General features: G+C 48.5%; 1 protein-coding gene across 1 annotated transcript; it reads left to right on the top strand.

Moving 5' to 3' along the window:
* The first annotated feature begins 7,147 nt into the window (after positions 1 to 7,147).
* Positions 7,148 to 22,633, top strand: HBEGF (heparin binding EGF like growth factor). The gene is made up of 6 exons (XM_033181013.1): positions 7,148 to 8,957; positions 9,156 to 9,329; positions 12,436 to 12,613; positions 19,784 to 19,939; positions 20,743 to 20,833; positions 21,199 to 22,633. The coding sequence occupies exons 1-5, from the start codon at positions 8,912 to 8,914 to the stop codon at positions 20,813 to 20,815; spliced, it is 627 nt and encodes a 208-aa protein (XP_033036904.1). The 5' UTR covers positions 7,148 to 8,911; the 3' UTR covers positions 20,816 to 20,833; positions 21,199 to 22,633.
* Positions 22,634 to 23,749: the final 1,116 nt, after the last annotated feature.

Raw genomic sequence — 23,749 nt, forward strand, 5'->3', positions numbered from 1 at the left:
TTAGGCTTTCCAGGCCCCTCCAATCTAGACTTCCAGACTCAGAAAGTACTAGGAAGGAGACTGCAGGTGCATGATATTTGAGTTTCACATTCATTATTTATGCTCCTCCTATTTCCAGAAAAGATTTAAAGGTGGCTTACAATAAAAGACATAGATGGCTGGGCACGGTGGCTTACACCTGAAATCCCAGCACTTTGGGAGACCGAGGGGGGCGGATCATGAGGTCAGAAGATTGAGACCATCCTGGCTAACATGGTGAAACCCTGTCTGTACTAAAAAATACAAAAAATTAGCCAGGCGTGGTGGTGGGCGCCTGTAGTCCCAGCTACTTGGGAGGCTGAGGCAGGAGAATGGTGTGAACCTGGGAGGTGGAGCTTGCAGTGAGCCGAGATTGTGCCACTGCACGCCACCCTGGGCAACAGAGCGAGACTCCGTCCGTCTAAAAAAAAAAAAAAAAAAGACATAAATAACAAGTAAATACTTAAAGAATGGGCTGGAGAGGTGGCTCACGCCTATAATTCTAGCACTTTGTGGAGAATTATTTGCAGCCAGGAGTTTGAGACCAGCCTGAGCAACATAGCCGGACCCCACCTCTACGAAAAGAAAAAAAAAATTTTTTTTTAAAGTTAGGCATGGTGGCATGTGCCTGTAGTCCCAACTACTCAGGAGGCTGAGGCAAGAGAGTTGCTTGAGCCCAGGAGTTCAAGGCTTCAGTGAGCTGTCATCACACACACTATACTCCAGCCTAGGCAATGGAGTGAAACCCCAACTCTGAAACAAAATGAAAATGAAGAATGACTAGAGAGCCCCATAATTAAATCAAATTGGAAGGGTAAGAAATTGTCTGCTGGGCGTGGTGGCTCACACTTGTAATCCCAACACTTTGGGAGGTCAAGGAAGGAGGATCACTTGAGTTCAGGAGTTGGAGACCAGCCCAGACAATATAGTGATATGTCATCTCTACTAAAAATCAAAAACATTAACTGGGCAAGATGGTGCACCTGTAGTCCCAGCTACTTGGGAAGCTGAGGTGGGACAATCACTTGAGCCTGGGAGGTCAAGGCTGTAGTAGGCTGTGGTCACGCCACTGCACCCCAGCCTGGGTGACAGAGCAAGATCCTGTCTAAAAAAAAAAAAAAAAAATTATCCTCAAAATGCTAGGCTAAGGATAACGACTGCAACTGAGTCTCAAAACTTAACTGTGAGCTTCCTGGCAGTTGAAACAAAAAAAGAACATATGAGTTCCACAACTGTTATTATCTAATAATAAAAGGAAGTACCTATACCAGATAGCCATGACAGTCAAGACTGCATTACCAGAGGAATTTATTACATGGGACCTTATATGGAATAGTATCTGGAAGAGCACTTTTACAAGGGATATATAGAAAAGCTTTTTTTTTTTGTTGTTGTTGTTCTTTTAGACACAGTCTTGCTCTGTAGCCCAGGTGGAAGTACAGTGACACGATCATGGCTCACAGCAGCCTCAACTTCCACCTCCTGAGCTTAAGCAATCCTCCTACCTCAGCGGAGTTGGGACTTTTGTCTTTTTTGTAGAGGCAGGGTCCCACTATGTTGCCTAGGCTGGTCTTGAACTCCTGGGTTCAAGTGATCCTCCCACTTTGGCCTCCCAAAGTATTGAGATTATAGACATGAGCCACCACACCCAGCCATAGAAAGGCTTTTCATGTGAGTATCTCTTGTGTCGGTGGTTCTCAATTCTTTCAGAATCAATATTTTCTTTTTTTATGACAAATAATATTGTTAACATCCCTTTACTATCCTGAAATGAAGTTTAAAGATAATATTCTGTCTGTACATTTACTGTAAAGAAATTAATAATGGCTGGGTGTGATGGTTCACACCTTTAATCCCAACAAGTTGGGAGGCCAAGGTGGGAGGATTGCTTGAGCTCCAGAATTTCAGACCAGCCTAGGCAAAATAGTGAGACCCCATCTCTACAAAAAATTAAAAATTAGCTGAGTGTGGTGATGCATGCCTGTAGTCCTAGCAACTTAGGAGGCTGAGGCAGGAGGATCGCTTGAACCCAGGAGGCTGAGGCTGCAGTGAGCCATGATGGTGCTACTGCATCCCAGCCTGAGCAACAGAGCAAGACCCTCTCTCTACAAAATAATAAAAATACTCTAATTAATATAAAAGAGAAAATGATTTTTAAAATAACATTACTTCAATTGGCAAATGCCTGCTCACAACTACTCAGATATCTGAATGAAGTAGCCCATTGATTACAATCACACAGACTTCCCTTGAATGTCACAGCTATAAATACTGACTGATAACAGGTGCATTGCATTGGTAGCTCAGATATCACCAAAATGAACAATTCACACTAATTTCATTCCTGGAAGTCATTGCAAAAACTCTTGTTATATTTTTGTGTAAATTAGAGATGATTCTAGGCTCAAGTTATTATAACCAAGATTTTTACCGATATGTGTCTGGTAGGACACTCAAAAGCAGGAAGTTTCCTGACCCCTTTTTCTCCCAAATGCCTGAGGACTCCCCAATCAGTAACAACTAAATTCCTGAAATGTCCCCTAGGGGGCAGTACCTCCTTCTTTGCAAACCATTGTCTTAGATCAACCCTTAGCCATAAAAAACGAGCAAATGGATAATGTGAAATTGTTAAACTGCAGACCTGCAACTGCCTTTCTAAGAGTAACCGAACTTGCACATTCCTGGTACAGAATGTGATGTGACCGCATTCCAAGGTTAAGCACCGGAAAAGTTAACAAGCTAACAGGAGCTCTGACCTATTTATATAGGGCTTTTCATTTTGCCAAGCACTTCAGAGATGCTATCTCCTTCAGTTGTCGCAAGAACCTCCTAAGTAGATTGTTATTCTCCCCACTTATAGACAAAGAAGCTGAGACACAGAGAGAAAGGTTATCAGGCCCTGTAAATCAGGCACTGTTGATTGTTATAGAATTGTCTCCTCGAGCTTTTTTTTTTTTTTTTTTTTTGAGACGAAGTCTCGCTTTGTCGCCCAGCCTGGAGTGCAGTGGTACCATCACAGCTCCTCCACCTGCCAGGTTCAAGTGATTCTCCTGCCTCAGCCTCCTGAGTAGCTGGGATAACAGGCGCCTGCCACCATGCTTGGCTAATTTTTTTTTTTTTTTTTTTGAGACGGAGTCTCACTCTGTCACCCAGGCTGGGGTACAGTGGCCGGATCTCAGCTCACTGCAAGCTCCGCCTCCTGGGTTTACGCCATTCTCCTGCCTCAGCCTCCCGCGTAGCTGGGACTGCAGGTGCCCGCCACCTTGCCCGGCTAGTTTTTTGTATTTTTTAGTAGAGATGGGGTTTCACTGTGTTAGCCAGGATGGTCTCAATCTCCTGACCTCGTGATCCGCCTGTGTTGGCCTCCCAAAGTGCTTGGCTAATTTTTGTACTAAAAATTAGAGCCCGGGTTTCGCCATGTTGGCCAGGCTGGTTTCGAACTCCTGACCTCAGGTGATCTGCCCACCTCGGCCTTCCAAAGTGCTGGGATTACAGGCATGAGCCACTGTGCCCAGCCTCCTTGAGTCTTTCGACAGCAACATGACAGCAAACATTCATGACGAACATTACTGGCTGGCACCTGAATGCATGGTAATTGTTTCAAGTTCTCATTTTTCACTTGAGGAATCTGAGGCTTGAAGAGAGAGACGGGTTGTGTAATGAGGGAGGAATCACTTCCTCTCTGTGCTGGCCAATACAGAGGGGACGGCTGTAGGGGCAAAGTCCTTGGTCTGGAGATGTTAATCGTTTGAAGTCACAAAAATGGGCCCAGAAATAGAGAAGGATGGTTTGGGATCCAGCACATTATAAATATTCCTTCCTCAGCATCTTCTGGAGATGATAGGGATTCCTGAAATCCCCTCACCTCCAAAAGCCTCTCCCTATCTCATCCATCCCTATCCTTCATCCTATTCAAATGGATCCTAGCCCCAAACAATCAGGCAGCAGAGCTTGTTCATCCCTGAATAGGCATGAAGCACGCTACTTCCAGGTGCCCAGCCAGCATAAGGAGGTACATGGGGACTCCAAAGGGCAGGTCTGAGTTCTAATCGAATCCAGCTGTATGCCCAAACTGCTTGATTCACTGTCTCAGATGGGGTGAGAGAAGCTAGCCTGGGCCAAGGAGCAATGACCCCTCATCCTGACTTTCCAGGTTTGGGTAACTCTGGGCTCATGGTCAGACCCACCCTCAATGGCGGTGCCCTTCTTTACCCCCTCTCCCCAACCCGGCAGAGCTCAAGGGCTGTGCAGGACTCACTTCTGGTCAGAGGGGAGTGATAAGGCAGTTGAATCCTCTCCCACAGCGGGCATAGCTTCCTTCTGACCTCTGAGCCTGAGTTGCTTTTTTGGGTTGAGGTTTCCAAAACTCTGGGTGGCCTTGCAGATCTAGCATCTCTTTGATAAGCATGGCCAGCTCCCAGAAAGGAACACTTCATCTCTGAGGATGGCTAGCTCATGATAAACCAACATTTTATTCAAATTCCCACTTAAAAAGAAAAAGGAAAGCAAGCAAGAAAAAATTTGGTCATAATAACAGCTGTCATTGAGTAAGTACCTACTATGTGCCAGGCATCATATTCTGCTTTATACACATGATATGACTGAATCATCACAAAAGCCCTATAATAATAACTACTATTATTGTCCCCACTTTTCCGATGAGCAAACTGTAGGTAAGAGAAATTGAATAACATGTTCAAAGAAAGAAAAAAAAAGAACCAAAATTTGAATCCCCAAGTATCTTACTCCCAAGACTGTATCCATTTCATTAGCTGCCTTGCTGTCCTTACCTAATCCTCCTTCCAGCCTAGTGAGCCAGAGATTCTTATCATTATCCCTCAAGAGAGATGAAGGACTGAACCTCAGTAAAACCATCCACAGAAGCATAGAGATGGCGGCTGTTGTTTCATCCATTTGAGTGTTGAGCTCAGGAGAGCACCAGCCCAAGTGAACAAGGGGGTTTCAAATTGAGGCTGAGATACTCACTAGCTGGGTGACCTTGGGATGTTACCTTTTTAAGCTTCAATCCTTTAAAATGCAGATGATGATAACAGTGTCTAGTTTGGGGGATGCTGTGAGGATCAAGCAAGATAATGCATGTGCAGTGTTGAGTACAGGGAAATTGTCATTACTGAAAGCTCCTCTGCCTCAGAGGTTCAGATTTTTTTCAGATGTTTGGCATGTTATCCTGATGAATCATGTAGACCAGTGCTTCTGAACAGGGCTGATGTCAGAATTACCGGCCTAAAGTACACATGTTCGGGCTCCACCCCAGGAGATTTTTATTTAAGAGGACTGGGGTAGAGGAGTAGAGCCTACAGCTCTTTATCTTTAATAAACTCCCACAGCTGGGCACTATGACACATGCCTATAGTCCCAGCACTTTGGGAGGCTGAAGCAGGAGGATCATTTGAGCCCAAGAGTTCAAGGCTGCAGTGATTTAAGATCGAACCACTGCTCTCTGGCCTTTGCAACAGAGTGAGATCCTGTCTCAAAAAAAGTAGTAGTAGTAGTAGTAGTAATAATAATAATAATTCCCAGGTAATTCCGATGCACAGCCAGGTTTGGGGGAACCAATCTACTTGTATAGAAATCTCGACCACAGTGGAGAAGGAACTCTGGTTTCTCTTCAAGTCTCCTTCTCTCCTTTCTTGTCACCACTAGCACCCCTTTCTTCAAAGCTCTTCCCACTGGTAAGCAAGTGCTCTATCCAAATCAAGAACTCTGGCCTAGCAGTGAGTCAGCAGCACTCAGAATCCCATGGAGCCTGCCTTCCTAGAGGCCCAGGAACCCCACATGGGCTGGGAAGCAGGATGCTAGGGTTTCTGCTCTGCACTTGCCCCCTTCTGACTCACTGGAGGCCCAAAGCCTCAGTTTGCTCATGGTCAATAGACAGTCAATAAAAGCAGGCTTGTCCATCTGAACTCTGCTTCCTTAGAACTGTGTTCCTGGCATTTGACAACCTGACATCCAGAGAGCAGATGGGGGAGACCTGAGCAGGAAGAGGGGACAATACGGAGGAATCCTGCATGACAGTGCTGTCTCATTTACATCTCATATGATTCTCACAATAATGGTTAATAAAATCCAGTGTCTACCTTGGCTTATAATGTCCCCTTTATCTGTTGCTAGCCTTTGTTCCAATATCATCCCATATCTCTCCTTTTATGGCCCTCTTGCTTTTCCTTGAATGTTCCAAGCTTTTTTCTACTTCAGAGTCTTTGCACTATTTGCACATCTTGGAATATTTTTGTCATGGATGATCCCAAGTCTGATTTCTTCTTCTCATTCAGGCCTCAGCTTACATGTCACCTGCTCAGAGAAGGCTTTGCTAATCAGTCTAAAGTGTTATCCTGGGCACTGGAACATATTATCCTACAGCATGTCATTGTATTTTAACTTTCCTCTTAGCAGATATCACTATAGGAAATGCTTTTCCTTGTTTATTTCCTTAATGTTCTGCCTCTCTACTATAGAATATAAGCTCTGTGAAAGCAGGTCCTGGGCTGTCTTATTTATTTCTATGTCCCCAGTGCCCCCCAAAAATGTTCAGTTAATGTTTATGGAATAATTGAGTTAATGAGGTTGCCTCAGCATGAATTGTGATTTCTTTTCTTTGCTCAGAGACATCCAAGGTTCTGAGAGGGGAAGTGACTGTCCCAAATACAATTCAAGCTTTTTATCTTCTTTTTTCAGGCCCTTCCTGTAAAACCTGGCTGACACACAAACCTAGCTGGGGTGAGGCTCCAGGTGTGATGAAAGTTTGGAGTTGCCCCATGAATGGGACTGAGGCTGATGTGGGGGTGAGAAGGCGGAAGGACAGAGCATGTGAAGGGAGAAAGGCAGGCTAGGACAGGAGAGCAGGGTGTGAATCTGGCAAGGGTGGGGGAAAGGGGGTGATCTGACCGTGTGTCAGGAAGTGTTTCTCTCCACCCTCCCCTGGGGAGAGCCTTGACCCCAAGGTGGCTTTGTTTTGGGGAAGCAGGTGGCCAGGCAGCTGCTGACGGAGGGTAAAGGCATGGCCTGGGCGGTGACCATGCACTGAGGTCCTAGGCCCGATACTGATCACCCAAAAGGATAATCTAACAGTGGCTCTTAGCCAAATAGGTGACAGGTGAGCTTCCGTCTGAAACCAGCCCAACTATACCATAAAGCCTCAGATCTGGCCTGGGGAAGGCAAGGGATCTCGGGAAGGGAGAGAAAAGAGGCCTCTAAGGAAATAGAGTGGTCAAGTGATTAGTGATTATTATTAACAGCAACAATAATAATGAGTCACATTTATTGAAAGTTTATAGTGTGCCTGGCACTATACTACTTTTGTGTGTTCCCGCATTCATTTCTCAAAAAGCTCACTACAAAGTAGTCATTATTATTATTTTTTCCATTTGAGAGATGTCAAAACTGAGGCTCAGTGAAATTAAGTTTCTTGTCCAAGGTCACACAGTAAGTAGCAAAGGCAGGATTCAAACTCAGGTCTGTAGTGATTCCAGTGCACTATGGAAACCTAGGCCTGGGTTACTGGAGCAAGCTAAGAGGGCAGGACCAGATTGACCCCTGCAAAGGTGGGGATAGGGAAGGACAGTGGGATAGACTGTATAAATAGCAGGCCTGTTTTTATCCCTACACACAGGCAGAATCAGGCAAGTGCTCTATCTGGCACAATTTCAGAGCTCTGAAAGCCAACCCAGCCCTATGTCAAACAACTCTCTCCCCAGCCACGTCTCTGGAAACTGAAATACCTACTGAGAGACTCATTTCTTTGGGTCAGGGCAGTGACTCCAGAAGACCCCTGTAAAAGCACATGGGTTGGAAGAGAAACACCTGGTGCCTGTGAAACAGCAATCTAGGTTAGCCAGCTGGGTCCTATGGGAGGGAGGGTCATTTTTTTATGTTGAGGAAAAAGATGGCAGTCAAAGGCAAGGAAAAGAATAAGGCTTGTTTCACAACCTGTGTCTCTCCAATTTCAGAAGCCTGGGAATTACAACCCATAGTTCAAAAATCTTAACGTCCCCTGAGGGAAGATGGGAGGAAGCCACTCCAGCGACTGGTAGAGTACTAACTTCCTTTGCTTTTGCTGGATTGATACTAATTACCTGCAGCTTCAACTCTGGTTATCTCGGGTTTATGAGAACGGCTGGCATTCATGTGTCTAATTTTTACATGATAAATGAATTAATTATTATTTGATACTTGCCGTGTTGGTAGGCCAAAAGGTGGGCTTCTGAAACTTAGAGGGTGACAGGGATGGAGACCCCTGGTATGGAGCTGAGACGCAGCAAGAGGCCAGGCCCGGAACAGAACTCAGCTCAGCAGTCAGTCACAAGGCTGCAGAGCGACAGGCGTTTGGGGAAAGGTAGGAACCTCTCCCCGCCACCTGCCGGTCAGCAGCCCTACCCACAATTAGGCCGCGGCTGCCTCGGCCTGGTCCCAAAAAATGTGAGCGCCGCCCCCTCCTCCCGCCCAGTCCCCCGCCGCGCCCGCGGGGTCGGGGGCTGAGCTGCCGGCGCCGCGAGCCGGGCGAGCTTCCCAGCACGGGAGGAGGGAGGGGGCGGCGCCGGGCGGGGCGGAGCTTCGGCGCCTCCCGGAGCCTTATTCCCGGCCGCGCGCCGGGCAGCGCTCATTCGGCCGAAGGAGCTACGCGGGCCACGCTGCTGGCTGGCCTGACCTAGGCGCGCGGGGTTGGGCGGCCGCGCGGGCGGGCGGAGTGACCAAGAAAGACACTCAACAAGAGCGAGCTGCGCCGGGGTCCCGGCCAGGCTTGCAAGCAGAGGCGGGCGGCAGACGGTGCCCAGCGGAATCTCCTGAGTCCCACCGCCCAGCTCCGGTGCCAGCGCCCAGTGGCCGCCGCTTCGAAAGTGATTGGTGCCTCGCCGCCTCCTCTCGGTGCGGGACCATGAAGCTGCTGCCGTCGGTGGTGCCGAAGCTCCTTCTGGCTGCAGGTAAGAGGGCTGCTGACGCCCCCGGAGATCGGGGGGATGGGGGCGCTGTGCTGGGGGCATGGGGGAAGGTCGTCGCAGCGCACCCGGCGCGGGCCACTTGGTGGGGCCCTTGCGCTCTGGCGGACGGGCGTCGGCATCGGTGCGTGTTGGTCGGGGGTCTGGGCGGGTGTCTGATGCGGCCTGGCCCCTCGCCCACAGTTCTTTCGGCACTGGTGACTGGCGAGAGCCTGGAGCAGCTTCGGAGAGGGCTAGCTGCTGGAACCAGCAACCCGGACCCTTCCACTGGATCCACGGACCAGCTGCTACCCCTAGGAGGCGGCCGGGACCGGAAAGTCCGTGACTTGCAAGGGGCAGATCTGGACCTTTTGAGAGGTGGGTGTGGAGGCCGCCCATCCTCGGACCGGGGTGGGCTGTTGAGGAATAAGCAGATCCAAGATTCTTGCTGTTTGGGCAATACTGCGGGTTGAGGGTATTCATGGAGAACCTCGGGGAAAAGCTGATCGGCCTGAAGGGCACTGGGGGATCCTGGAATATAGGTCCCACTCTCTCTGTTGTCATTGCCTCGCCTGCTAGGTTGCCGCCCTTCTGGGTACTTTGGGGCAAACTGAAACAGGCAAGTTGTCTGGGGTCGTTACGTGCTTCTTAGGTAAGCTGAGTGATAGGAACAAGGAATGGTTGAGATGCTTTCCCTAGAGCTACTATGTAAAAATGGGCGCCAGTTCTAATTCCCTCATCAAATGACTATTGTATATAAAATAGAGGTAACAGATGCGGAGATGCCCAGGCACTTCTATAGAAAGTGTGCAGTGTTAGCCTCCTCCATCCACCTGTCTCCAGATTGAGGAAACAGAGAGGAATGAGGAGCTCTTGGCCGCCCTAGGTAAGGCTGTGAATGGTGAACGCTGGGCCTCTAGGGGGCTGTATTAAAATACTGGATATCTCTGAATGCTACCGGAAACCTGCAGGCTTACTGAGCACCTTGCTTTCCTGAGGCGACTCCAAATGGGGAGGGCTGTGTAGAATCCTCCAACCAGCCTCTTTGGCTGTAGCCAAGCACAGGCACAGGGCAGAGTCCAGAGCCTGCCAGCTCTCCTGCCTCCAGACCTGAGGAGATTATCCAGCGTAGAGCAAGGACTCAGCACTGTACCCCGGAATGACTATATTTGGTTGGACAGATGCCCACCTGTTCTAGCTCCACCTGCTCCTCAGCTGCCCTTCTCCTTCCTTCCCAGGAGCTTCCCTTGGGTACTCTCTCTACTTTGTATAAATCAAGCACGTGCTCCAAAACAGCCTGGGCTCCCATACTTCATCCTCTCCCAGTGGCCCTCTGAGGTTGCCCATGGCCTGAACAGCCTGGATTCCCCTGGCCCTCTCCTCCTAGGCTGGGCAGGGCTGGGTTGTGACTCACCCCACCCCCACCCCCCACCCACATGGCTGCTCCTCATACCTCTGCAGACCTGACTCACTGCTCCCTGTCCATGGCTGGAGCCTGGCTGTCACCCTGCACCTTCTCCCTCCCCTTTCTGATTGGCTTGGCCCCCCTGCCTTACTCTCCCTAAAACTCTGGTCCCTGGGTTCCTCTGACCACCTGTATCGCCTTCTGAGCTCTGAGGGGGCCTGGGACTGGATGAGAGGAAATGAAGGACTGTGGGGCTGCTGGCACCTACTTCTCTTTCTTTCCTTCTCTTGGCTTTACTGGGCAAGGACTACTTTTCAGGTCTGGGGATCCTACCACCTAAAATAAATGACTCCTACCATTTATTAAATTCCTACTGTGTTCTACACACTTGATATGTTATCCTGGCTAATGTAACACTTATAGCAACCTTTTGAGATAGTTACTCTTGCTATCCACATTTTACTGAGAACCTGAGGTTCAGAGAGGTTAAGTGAATTGCCCACGGTCATATAGCTGAAATTGGAGCACAGATCTATGGACCTCAGAGCCCATTCATGCCTGGATCAGCATCTCAGGTGCTCCAGACTTGTGAGAGGGAGGAGATGGGGGTGTGTGAAGCAGCTTGGTGTGGTGAGGAAGGACATTGGAGGAAGTCCAGAGACCACAATTCTAATCCCAATCCTGCATAACCTTGAGTAAGTCACTCTGCCTGCCATGATTTTTTTTTTTTTTTTTTTTTTTTTTTTTTGAAGCATAGTCTCACTCTGTCACCCAGGCTGGAATTCTATGGCATGATCTCAGCTCACTGCAATCTCTGCCTCCCAGGTTCAAGTGATTCTCCTGCCTCAGCCTCCCGAGTAGCTGCAATTACAGGCACGCACCACCATGCCCGGCTAATTTTTGTATTTTTAGTAGAGATGAGATTTTGCTACTGTTGGCAAGGCTGGTCTCGAACTCCTGACCTCAGGTGATCCGCTGCCTCAGCCTCCCAAAGTGTTGGGATTACAGGCGTGAGCCACCGTTCCTGGCCACATGGTATTCTTTGAAGTTCCTCTAGCTTGAAACTCTAAGTCTCTAGTCTAATGTATCGTGCTCACCCTTCTGCTAGACACACAGCTGTAGCCATGGATATGGGCACCTTTTTCCTGATGGGGGATAAGAGGGTAGGACTGGGCTGATGGGCATAGTCCATAGTTAATCCCAACTGGATGTCTGGGTGAGGTTGTTTTTCCCCCAGTCTCTCTGAAGCATGGAAAGAAGGGGGGAGTCATCATTGTTCCAGTTCCTTCTGGACAGTTCCTTACTTTACATTTTTCTATCCCTTGTACACCCTGTACCCCCCAACCCAGAGAGCTATAAACAGGACATTGCGGGTTAAATATGAATGAATCTTTGAGAAAGTGGGTGAGCTGTAAAGGGCGTGCAGGTTAAATATTTTGCTTGAAGTTGGAAAAGCAAGGCTGTGACCAGACTGGCCTGCTTGCTGTTCCTGAGCCAGGCTCTGCCCTGGGCTCATGATACTAAGGGGTGCCCCGGAGGAGACCACCTGAACACATGGACACTTCTTGTTTTAGGAGCCCTCCAACCCCAAAACCTCCAAGTACTTTCTCTAGAAGCAATTTTTGTGTGTGACACTGTCTTTTTGCAAATGGGTCACTGAGTATAGCATCAGGAAATGAGGCTGATTGAAGGCCAAAATAGAACGAAGTCGGTGCGGGGGAGTAGGAGATGGGGGTGTAAGGTGGACAGTGGGGTGGAGGTGGAGTTGGTAGAATTGCCCAGTGAACTGCAGTTACTCAACAAAAGCATTCTGAGAATGAAGCTCGTACACTGAGACTGTGAAATGCCTTCCTTGGGACCCACACTAGCTTCTACTTCCTACTGAGGTTCCCTCTTTCTGGTGGTTCTGCCCAATCTTCCTGCTCTTCCTTCTGCCTCTTGGGAGGCACTGAGCTAAGGGGCCTTCCCAGATCTCTGACTTCAGGTGGGATCAAAGAGTATATACTCCTTTCAAGCACTATGCTTTTCTGATTTTCTTCCCAAAGAGTCAGACTTTAACAGGGTGCTTTTCTCCTACAGTCACTTTATCCTCCAAGCCACAAGCACTGGCCACACCAAGCAAGGAGGAGCACGGGAAAAGAAAGAAGAAAGGCAAGGGACTAGGGAAGAAGAGGGACCCATGTCTTCGGAAGTACAAGGACTTCTGCATCCACGGAGAATGCAAATATGTGAAGGAGCTCCGGGCTCCCTCCTGCATGTAAGTGCCCCTTCCTCAGGGCTGAATCTCATCAGCATACTTTGTCAGCCACGTGGCTGTTCCTCGTTGTCACTGTTCCTTGAATTCATAATTTCACCCAGTGTCTTCTCAACCTCTGGGCGGAAGTTGGGAGGAGAGGAAATATATTTTTAGTCAACGGAAGCCCCCTCCCCCCTATAGGATGCAATTTCCTGTGGTATGGTTTTGTGACGTGCTTTAATCCTTAGGGACATTTCCTGCTTGCCCAGAAATGAGCATGTGGCTAGGACAGCTGGCACCTGAAGGCAGGCCCTTCATTCTTGCCTGATGCCATACTCTGGGAGGGAGAAGCCAGTAGGAAACATGGCAGAGTGGGCTTCCTGGGCAGAGTAGAGCTCCTGAGGGAAGGTAGGAGGTGCATTTGGATGCATGTTGTATAGGTATGTGTGTATTTGGGTTTATGTGCATGTGAGTGTGCAAATGTGGGTTGATTGTAAGGCATGGCAGGACTGTACAGAGAGGGATCATCATGGTGGCAGGTTGAGGCCTCTCTTTCTTCTTCCTTACCCCAGCAAGGGCCAGGAGGTGGGGGACATGGAGAGTACTGGCCTTTGGCCATGGTGTGGGAGAACAATTCCTTTGTGCAGGGTTCACAGGAAATGGAACCTTACCCAGCAGGCATCAGCCCCCGGTCAGGCAACATCACCCCTTCCCTGGGTAGGTGTGTGGGCGGTGGGACTGTGGGTTCCTTAGCCTCCCTCCTAAGCCAAACCCAGCAAACGGCTGCCTTGGCAACCCCTCAGGGATGACAGCACTGCCATGCTCTCTGGCAGGCATAATGTTGCCACTGTGCCTGAGGCCAATACCCCGCGTCAGGCTGCAAACATCCGTTCCCTTCCCTGTGGGGAGGCAGGCTCTGGGGGCCTTAGGGGGAGACTCTGGGCAGAGCCAAGAGACTATTGTGTGTATACTGCCTCCAGCCTGTCAAGAAGGCGGGGTGCCTGCAATCCCTTCTACTGGTGATTGGAGCAGATCCCTTGGCTTTTTAAAGCTTCCTTGTTTTGTCTGATCACACATAGCAGAGCTGCCCTGTATTTGGCAGTTGGCAGACAGACCCATCACTCCCCACCATGTCACTTGTGCATCCTTTCCTATAACATCCTTGTCAGGAGCTTGGTATTAGAAGGCATTCTTTAAGAGTGGCATAGAGGCCGGGGGCGCGGTGACTCAAGCCTGTAATCCCAGCACTTTGGGAGGCCGAGACGGGCGGATCACGAGGTCAGGAGATCGAGACCATCCTGGCTAACACGGTGAAACCCTGTCTCTACTAAAAATACAAAAAAAAACTAGCCGGGCGAGGTGGCGGCACCTGTAGTCCCAGCTACTCGGGAGGCTGAGGCAGGAGAATGGCGTGAACCCGGGAGGCGGAGCTTGCAGTGAGCTGAGATCTGGCCACTGCACTCCAGCCTGGGTGACAGAGCGAGACTCCGTCTCAAAAAAAAAAAAAAAAAAAGAGTGGCATAGAAAGCCCCCATATATCCTTCCCAAGGTCTTGGGACAGGGCAGGAAATGTTCGTCTTAAATTTGTAAAATGGCATCGTTAGTACAGGGTGAAGAAGGTGACTCAACTAGTCAAGGTGGATTGAGGCCAGGAATCTATCTATACCAGATTGGTCCTGGGCATTTTGGTGGATGGATGTGGGGCTTGCACTGTGTGGTTGAGAGGCTATATAAGGCTGCCTTCCTGGAGAGCTGGACTCAGCTGACCACCTAAACCCAGAGAACCTGATATGGGTGCCCGGATACCTTCCCAGTGGTCCCTAGGGATAGTGATAACTATAATGATGTCATCTCTCCTTTGTCCCAGAGTTTCAGTGTTTATATATAATATGAGTTGAGCCCAGGTATGTTAAGCTCCTATTTAGTGGCAGATACTACTTTAGGAGCTGGAGAGATATAGTTTCCTGGGATTTTTCCTTTTTTTTTTTTTTGAGGCGGAGTCTCGCTCTGTCACCCGGACTGGAGTGCAGTGGCCAGATCTCAGCTCACTGCAAGCTCCGCCTCCCGGGTTTACGCCATTCTCATGCCTCAGCCTCCTGAGTAGCTGGGACTACAAGCGCCCGCCACCTCGCCCGGCTAGTTTTTGTATTTTTAGTAGAGATAGGGTTTCACCGTGTTAGCCAGGATGGTCTCGATCTCCTGACCTTGTGATCCACCCGTCTCAGCCTCCCAAAGTGCTGGGATTACAGGCTTGAGCCACTGCGCCCGGCCCCTGGGATTTTTCAAAAGCCCTCTGCTGAGTAGGCAGGACTTGGTACCTCTACTTGAAAGATGATGAAACTGGAGCCAGAAAATAGGAAGTAATTTGCCTGAGGTCAATAGCTAAATAAGTAGATGGAAACAAGACAGTGTCTCAGGTACCTGACTCCTAGTCCAGCATGCTTTTCATGCCCTCAGGCTGCACTGGGTGTTGGCTTTCATCTTTCTTTCCTGTATCTGTCCTTATCGAATTGGAGCAGCATTTTATAAAGGGCAGAGGACAGCTGTTGTCCTAGAGGTCTCTTATTCTTTGACTAGCCTAAGAGCACAGCAATATGATTTGAAAACTTTACATTAGCTTCCTGGGCAGAATTTTCTTTTTCTTTTTTCTTTTCCTTTTTTTTTTTTTTTTGAGACAGAGTGTCACTCTGTCTCCCATGCTGGGGTGCAGTGGTGCGATCTCGGCTCACTACAACCTCTGCCTCCTGGGTTCAAGCAATTCTCCTGCTTCAGCCTCCTAAGTGACTGGGACTACAGGCACCTGTCACCATGCCCAATTAATAATTTTTATATTTTTAGTAGAGATGTGATTTTGCCATGTTGGCCAGGCTGGTCTTGAACTCCTGACCTTAGGCGATCCACCTGCCTCAACCTCCCAAAGTGTGGGATTATAGGCATGAGCCACCATACCTGGCCCTTTTTTTTTTGAGATGAAGTCTCACTCTGTCACCCAGGCTGGAGTGCAGTGGCGTAATCTCGGCTCACTGCAACCTCCACCTCCCAGATTAAAGTGATTCTCCTGCCTCAGCCTCCTGAGCAGGTGGTGTTACAGGCACACGCCCCCACATCTGGCTAAGTTTTAAATTTTTGTGGAGATGGGGTTTCATCATATTGGCCAGGCTGGTCTTGAACTCCTGGCCTCAAGTAATCCACCTGCCTTGGCCTCCCAAAGTTCTGGAATTACAGGTGTGAGCCACCACTTCCTAGGCAGATTTTCAGGAGGTTGATAGCATGTCTGGGAGGGCCCCCTACTGTCTCCTGCCCTTGCTACTCAGGGCAGAAAGCAGCAAGAAGACAGAAATCCTGGTTTGGGGGAATGTGACATCTGTGCACCTTCATCTAGGGATTTTTGTGGCTCTTCTTTGACTCCAGACCCAGGAACCACTAGCTCAGGTGTGTCCAGGCTGCTGTGGTGAGACTGAGGCTACCTGGCTTCCTAAACTAGCCCTCTGCAGCCACCATGAACAGGAAAACCCTTTTTGTGTCACCAGCCAAAAGTTGCCCTCAAAGAGTAGTTTCTCCTGGGCATGGTGGCTCACACCTATAATCCCAGCACTTTGGGAGGCCGAGGCAGGTGAATCACCTGAGGTCAGGAGTTTGAGACCAGCCTGGCCAACATAGCGAAACCGCGTCTCTGCTAAAAATACAAAAATTAGCTGGGCATGGTGGCGGGTGCCTGTAATCTCAGCTACTAGGGAGGCTGAGGCACAAGAATCTCTCGAACCCAGGAGGCGGAGGTTGCAGTGAGCCGAGATCGCGCCATTGCACTCCAGCCTGGGCAACAAGAGTAAAACTCCGTCTCAAAAAAAAAAAAGAGTAGTTTCCTGGGATTCCTGACTGGTTGCTGACCCAGAAATTGGCTGCAGAGTTTCCTGTGGCTGGAGGAATCCTGGGGACACTTGGGCTGAGGAGGACTCAGAGCTGGAGGAGAGACAGGCTATGGGGCTCTGCTTGGCCTCACTGCCCAGGTGCTAAGAAGGAATGGTGATCCCGCTTCTCTTGGCTCCATCTGACTTGGGTACCCCATTTCTCAGGCCATGGGCAGTAACCTCTGGAGTCTGATTGTATAAAAACTCACACAATGTGGGACTTGGCCTTTATTAACCCCTTTCATTTGTATTACCTCATTTTATGTTTTCACAATACTGTAGTGAAGTAGGCATTTCTTATCTCTGTATTTTACATGAGGAAACCAATGTTTAGAAAGGTAACGTGACTTGCCCAAAATTACCTGGCTAGAAATAGCAGCAGAACCAGTCTGGAACTCATGTACTCTGAGTCTCCTCCATCCAGACGTGTCCCCTCCACCTCCTGGGGTAAAGGTGGAGAAATCCAGATTGGAAGATGTCTCTAGACCCTAGAGAGTTATTGCATCTGTTGTAATACATGTTCTGGAATGGGTCACAGACATGGGTGGGAAGAATATGTCCTAGTCTGATGGTGGCTGGCTCTGGACAAGACACAGAATTTTGCCCCTACCCTGGGATGCTTGGCATGTACTCATTCCCCCTCCCTCTCTGGGGAAGACAGGAGTTGTCTGCAAAGGGAGGGGGAGGTAGGTAATATTAGGATGTTTGCATTATTATCCTTTTGACTCAGGGTGGGGGTGGAGGGATTATGTAACTGAATTGCGGGACTCTGAGGCCAAACTTTATTTCTATCTTCTGAGTAACTACCTGTGGAGTTTGAATGATGGACTGGAAGTGAAAAACAGATTCAACTTCAGCTTCCCTCCTCCCAGGAAAGCAAAGTCTCTGAAGTCATCCAAACTGCTGGGTTGAATCTTGGCTCTACCACTCACCAGCTTTGTAACCCTGGGCAAGGTATTTAACAAAAGCTAAGCCTCAGTCCATCTTTAAAATGGGGCTAGTAACTTCTCCTTCACAGAGATGGCTTTAAAAGAAATAATCCTTGTAAAGCAGTTAGCACAAAGTACTTGGCTCATGGTAAGCCTTCAATGATTGCTAGTTATTATTCTTTATTATTCAAGTTATGAGTAATAAATAATAATAACATAGTCAGAGAGAAGGGTCAGACTGCCCCCCAGGAGCCTATCAGATATGCTTTCTTGGAGTTACCTGCACTGTTGTGCATTGGTCAGAGTGGAAGGAATGATGAATTTGGAATCTGCCAAGACTTGTTCCTAGTCTTAGCCTTGCTGCTTCCTAGTTGTGCAACTTTTGGTGAATCACTTAATTTCTCTGACCCTTAATCTTAGCTTTTCCATCTATAAGATGGGGTTGTACCTGCATACCAGAATGTTAGGAGGCTCATTTGAGCTGGTAGATAAGGCTAGTGGCTTGTGAATGATAAACTGCTGTGCACAAGTGATTTTCCAGGGGTGCTTCTGCAAGTGTCCTCCATGTCCTGGCAGGATAGGGGTTGCTTTTATGCCTACATGGGCTGATGGGACAGATACATGGAGAGGCGGGGCGAGGAACTGTGGACTGTGCTGTGTGTATAGTGGGCCTGATTTACATTAATCCTGCAATGAGGTGGTTTCTCAAAGTACCCAGGAGGAACTAGGGCAGGGAGAGGCACAGGACAGGAAGGCAAGAATGCGGTGCCACCCAGCCTGGCCCCTCTGCCACTGCTGGTTGTGGACAAGTCTGTCTCTTGGAGCTTCCCTGGTGCTCTCTCTGCAGGAAGAAGGGATTCCTTGTTCTGAGGCACCAGAGAAAACACTTCCTTCCCAGAGAAAGCACAGCTCAGAAAAGAGGGCCACCAGGTTCTTGGTGCTTCCTTCAGCAGCTGGTGGTCCAAAGTCCCCAGACAGACAGTGCCACTGTGCCCCCTGCCTGGAGGGTAGGCAGTTGTCAGGTATGAGTGGGCAGCACACTGAGCTCAGAGTCAGTCTACAGCTACATCTTAGTTTCTGCCTTGCTGTGTGACCTTGGGAAAACTACTCCACCCTTCTGTAAAATGGGGCTCCTACCTACATCAGAGGATCTCTGGGATGCTCAGATAAAGGAAAGGATGTGAATGTTCTTCTTCAACTGTAAGCACGTCTGAGTCTTTCTAAGAGCTTCAAGGAAATGCTTTGTGTTAGAAAAGGCAGTTGCCAGCCGAGTACGGTGGCTCACGCCTGTAATCCCTGCACATTGGGAGGCCGAGGCGGGTGGATCACCTGAGGTCAGAAATTAGAGACCAGCCTAGCTAACATGGTGAAACTCCGTCTCTACTAAAAAATTACAAAAATTAGCTGGGCGTAGTAATGGGCACCTGTTATCCCAGCTACTCGGGAGGCTGAGTCAGGAGAATCACTTGAATCCAGGAGGTGGAGGTTGCAGTGAGCCAAGATTGCACCATTGCCTTCCAGCCTGGGCGACAGAGCAAGGCTCTGTCTTAAAAAAAGAAAAAGAAAAAGAAAAGGCAGTTGCCATGTGATTTATTTCTTGAGTGAGAAGAGCCAAGGGATTGTTTCTGACATTCTTCCATGCTCTGGCAGGGCAGCTGGGCAGAAAGATGTTACTTGATTTGTTTGGTTTGTCCTGTGATGAAAGAGGCCTGGTAGCTCAGCGTTCAGAGGCCAAAGGCCAGAGTTGAGCTCCCAAGTTGGGCCCTGCACCAAGGGGGAGCTGAAGTTAAATGAAGGAAACTTGAGAAAAACGACTCCTGGCAGAGGCACAGGGCCTATTAATAGGCTGGGCAGCGGTGGAGAGGGACTGGATGCTGGAAGCACAATGGGCAAGGCTGGGTTTATTTCTGGGTCAGAATGTTGAGGGGCCTCACTGGAGGGAGTGATACAAATCCCTGAATTCAGCCTACCAGCTCTTGTGCCCAAGCCCTCATAAGTGCTGTAACGCCTGAACACACATGCCATAAATCAGCCACACGTGGAACATATCTAACTGAGGCCTTCAAGTCCTCCTTTGCTTTTTCTGTGCCTGGAACAGGATTCTCAGCCCAGAGAACCAGAGGAAATGGAAAAGGGGAGGGTGTCAAGTGAGGGAGGAATGCTATAGAGCCTTCAGAGGCACTTTAAAGGGTTTTATACTAGAGGAGAAGGATGGAGGATGGGCAGGGATCATGGTCAGGGATTGACAGGCTGAGGGTATGAGGAATGGGGTTTGGCTTATGCAGGTGGGCCATTGCCAAGAGAGAGAGGCCAAAGCACTAACTCTATCTCCTTCTTGTTTTTTCTTGAACTAGCTGCCACCCGGGTTACCATGGAGAGAGGTGTCATGGGCTGAGCCTCCCAGTGGAAAATCGCTTATATACCTATGACCATACAACTATCCTGGCCGTGGTGGCCGTGGTGCTGTCATCTGTCTGTCTGCTGGTCATCGTGGGGCTTCTCATGTTTAGGTGAGTGTTGGAGTCCCCTGCAGACTGCTTCTGCAAATCACTCCCATTCTTCCTCCTCCTGGGCCCTCTCCTTCATGATCACATGCACTTCCCTCAATCTCTCCAAATCGTGGGCTAGCTCCGGGGTGTAGATTCTCCAAAACCCTGGTATTTCTGGCATGACATGAGTCCCGTGTCTAGAGCCCAGGGTCAAATTTGCGAGGCCATAGCAGGTTCTACTCCTTACAGGAGTTCTTTTCCTGCCTCTGTGACCCAACTACCCACTCATGGAATCACTTTGTCACACATTTCTTTCTCCTAGCTTTTCTTTGATGGCATTAGTATGTGGTTTGGTAGTCAAGGTGTGGGTGGTGCTAGTGGTATATCCTTCCACTCCCAAGGCATCTGCACTTCAGGCCCTGCTTCTAATCCAGGTATGCTCTAGCTCGGGGGAGACCCACCAAGCACTCTATGCCTGTTTTCAAGCAGTGTAACTCATCTGTCTTGAGACCTGGAACAAATTACTGTCTTTCTGAGGACTGTAACCTTATAGTGATCGTAATCTTTGTCCACCTACCTCATAACGATGTTGTGAGGATCACATAAATGAGGTGAAAGCTCTCTGTAAATTGCATCCTGCTGTTAGAGACAGGAGTTCCTCAGGGCAGTTGGGCCTTTGACTAGAGGTTGGGTTGCCCTGCTGTGTCTGGGCTTTTCCAAGTAGTAGGGGAAACCACCATGGCAGAGTTCTTTGGAAGGACCTGCTCTGGACCTGTACTTTGTCATAGCAGGCAGAGATTATTCACAAAACTTATCTTCCTCAGGTACCATAGGAGAGGTGGTTATGATGTAGAAAACGAAGAGAAAGTGAAGTTGGGCATGACTAATTCCCACTGAGAGAGACTTGTGCTCAAGGTAATGCTCCATCCTTTGCCCCATGACATGATTATCCTTTGTCCCCTTTCCTGGCTCTACTTCCGTGGGCGCTGAATTTTTCATCGAGGGGTTGGGGTCCAGGCCACTGTGACATTAATATTCCATTGCAGAACTATTTTCAAAAAGACTCAGTGCTGCATTTAAGGTAAAAGTTGCTAGAGAGACACCTAAGAGAGACAGCTTCTTCCACCCTCATCCCCTCCCTTCCCCTCTCCTCCCCTCCCCTGGGAGACAGAGCAAAACCCTGTCTCAAAAAGTTTAAAAATAAAAAAGACTGGACCAGGAAAATCTTAAGACCTCTTTAGACTGGACCTGGCTTTAAATGCCTTCCTTTTGTGCTTTAGGAATCGGCTGGGGACTGCTACCTCTGAGAAGACACAAGGTGATTTCAGACTGCAGAGGGGAAAGACTTCACATCTAGCCACAAAGACTCCTTCGTCCCCAGTCGCCATCTAGGATTGGGCCTCCCATAATTGCTTTGCCAAAATACCAGAGCCTTCAAGTGCCAAACAGAGTATGTCTGATGGTATCTGGGTAAGAAGAAAGCAAAAGCAAGGGACCTTCATGCCCTTCTGATTCCCCTCCACCAAGCCCCAGTTCCCCTTATAAGTTTGTTTAAGCACTTACTTCTGGATTAGAATGCCGGTTAAATTCCATATGCTCCAGGATCTTTGACTGAAAAAAAAAAAAAAGAAGAAGAAGGAGAGCAAGAAGGAAAGATTTGTGAACTGGAAGAAAGCAACAAAGATTGAGAAGCCATGTACTCAAGTACCACCAAGGGATCTGCCATTAGGACCCTCCAGCGCTGGATTTGATGAGTTAACTGTGAAATACCACAAGCCTGAGAACTGAATTTTGGGACTTCTACCCAGATGGAAAAATAACAACTATTTTTGTTGTTGTTTGTAAATGCCTCTTAAATTATATATTTATTTTATTCTATGTATGTTAATTTATTTAGTTTTTAACAATCTAACAATAATATTTCAAGTGCCTAGACTGTTACTTTGGCAATTTCCTGGCCCTCCACTCCTCATCCCCACAATCTGGCTCAGTGCCACCCACCCTTGCCACAAAGCTGGGATGGTTCTGTGACTCATCTGTAGTAATTTATTGTCTGTCTACATTTCTGCAGATCTTCCGTGGTCAGAGTGCCACCTGGGGAGTTCTGTATGGTCAGGATGTAGGGGTTAACTTGGTCAGAGCCACTCTATGAGTTGGACTGCAATCTTGCCTAGGCGATTTTGTCTACCGTTTGTGTTTTGAAAGCCCAAGGTGCTGATATCAAAATGTAACAGATATCAGTGTCTCCCCGTGTCCTCTCCCTGTCAAGTCTCAGAAGAGGTTGGGCTTCCATGCCTGTAGCTTTCCTGGTTCCTCACCCCCACGGCCCCAGGCCCACAGCGTGGGAACTCACTTTCCCTTGTGTCAAGACATTTCTCTAACTCCTGCCATTCTTCTGGTGCTACTCCATGCAGGGGTCATTGCAGCAGAGGACAGTCTGGAGAAGGTATTAGCAAAGCAAAAGACTGAGAAGGAACAGGGAACATTGGAGCTCACTGTTCTTGGTAATTGATTACCTGCCAGTTGCTACTGAGAAGGTTGGAGGTGGGGAAGGCTTTGTATAATCCCACCCACCTCACCAAAACGACAAAGGTATGCTGTCATGGTCCTTTCTGGAAGTTTCTGGTGCCATTTCTGAACTGTTACAACTTGTATTTCCAAACCTGGTTCACATTTATACTTTGCAATCCAAATAAAGATAACCCTTGTTCCATATCCTTTCATCTGTTTGCTTTAACTGGGAACTGGTTTAACTTAGTTATTTCCTAAGCCCTGACTTGGTGGTAGGCTCTATACCAGGCCTATTTATGTATACTACCACAACAATTCTGTAGTGCAGGTACTAGTACTGTCCCATTTTTCCAGAAGGGGAAACTGAGGCTCAAAGTGGTTGTGTAACTTGCCTGAGGATACACAGCTAGTAAATGACAGAGCTGGGACTAGTAGTCTGGCTCCAATTATTTTGTCTTGGTAGTTACACCATGCTATCTCTGAGATAAGAAAGAACAGATCTTTCACACGTTTAGCTGGCTGTAATCAGCGAAGACATCCACCCATTCAATCAACAGGTCCTGGACTCAGGACCTACTCCTATGCTGTACATATGAGCAGGCATTGCTTCTGGCAAGAACAAGATGTCTTTGATTCCCCTCTCTTGCTCTACAGCCAATCCATCAGCAAATCTTGTCAGCCCTACCTTTAGAATATATGCTGTATGCAACCACTTCTCATCACTGCCACTACCATCACCCAGTCCAATTTAGCATCATCTCATGCCTGCACTTTTGTGATGGCCTCTGCCTTTCTAGTTCCATCTTGCTTCCATATAACGTATTTCCAGTGTAATAGCCAGAGTGATCATGTCTTTCAGATCTCATCTGCTCTGCAGGCCTTCCCTGACCACCCTATTAAACAATAGCACATTCCTTCCCCCATCCTCCTCTTACTCTTCTTACATTGCTTTATATTTCTCCATAGCCCTTATCACCACTAACATATTCCTGTTTGTTTATAGTCCATCTCCTATGAAAATGTTGGCTCCACGAGGGTAGGGGTGTGTATATTGCTCCTCTCCTAGATTCTAAAACAATGCAATTGAGTGGTAGGCACTCAATATTTGTTACCTGGATGAATGAATGTAGGAAATACAATTCAGTCCAAGGCCAGCAAGTAGACAGACATGCAATCCAATGCTGCCCTGAAAGTGGGATTGGATTTAGAGAGGGGTCTCTGTTGGGGAATGTGGATGGTGGTGACAAGATGAAAGTGGACTTTGGGGCATGTCATGTGTCCTGGTGGATTGGACAGTCCACCAGGTGGATTGGGGCAGTG

Source organism: Trachypithecus francoisi, unplaced genomic scaffold (genome assembly GCF_009764315.1).
Source record: "Trachypithecus francoisi isolate TF-2019V2 unplaced genomic scaffold, Tfra_2.0 Lachesis_group2, whole genome shotgun sequence".
Lineage (NCBI taxonomy): Eukaryota > Metazoa > Chordata > Mammalia > Primates > Cercopithecidae > Trachypithecus > Trachypithecus francoisi.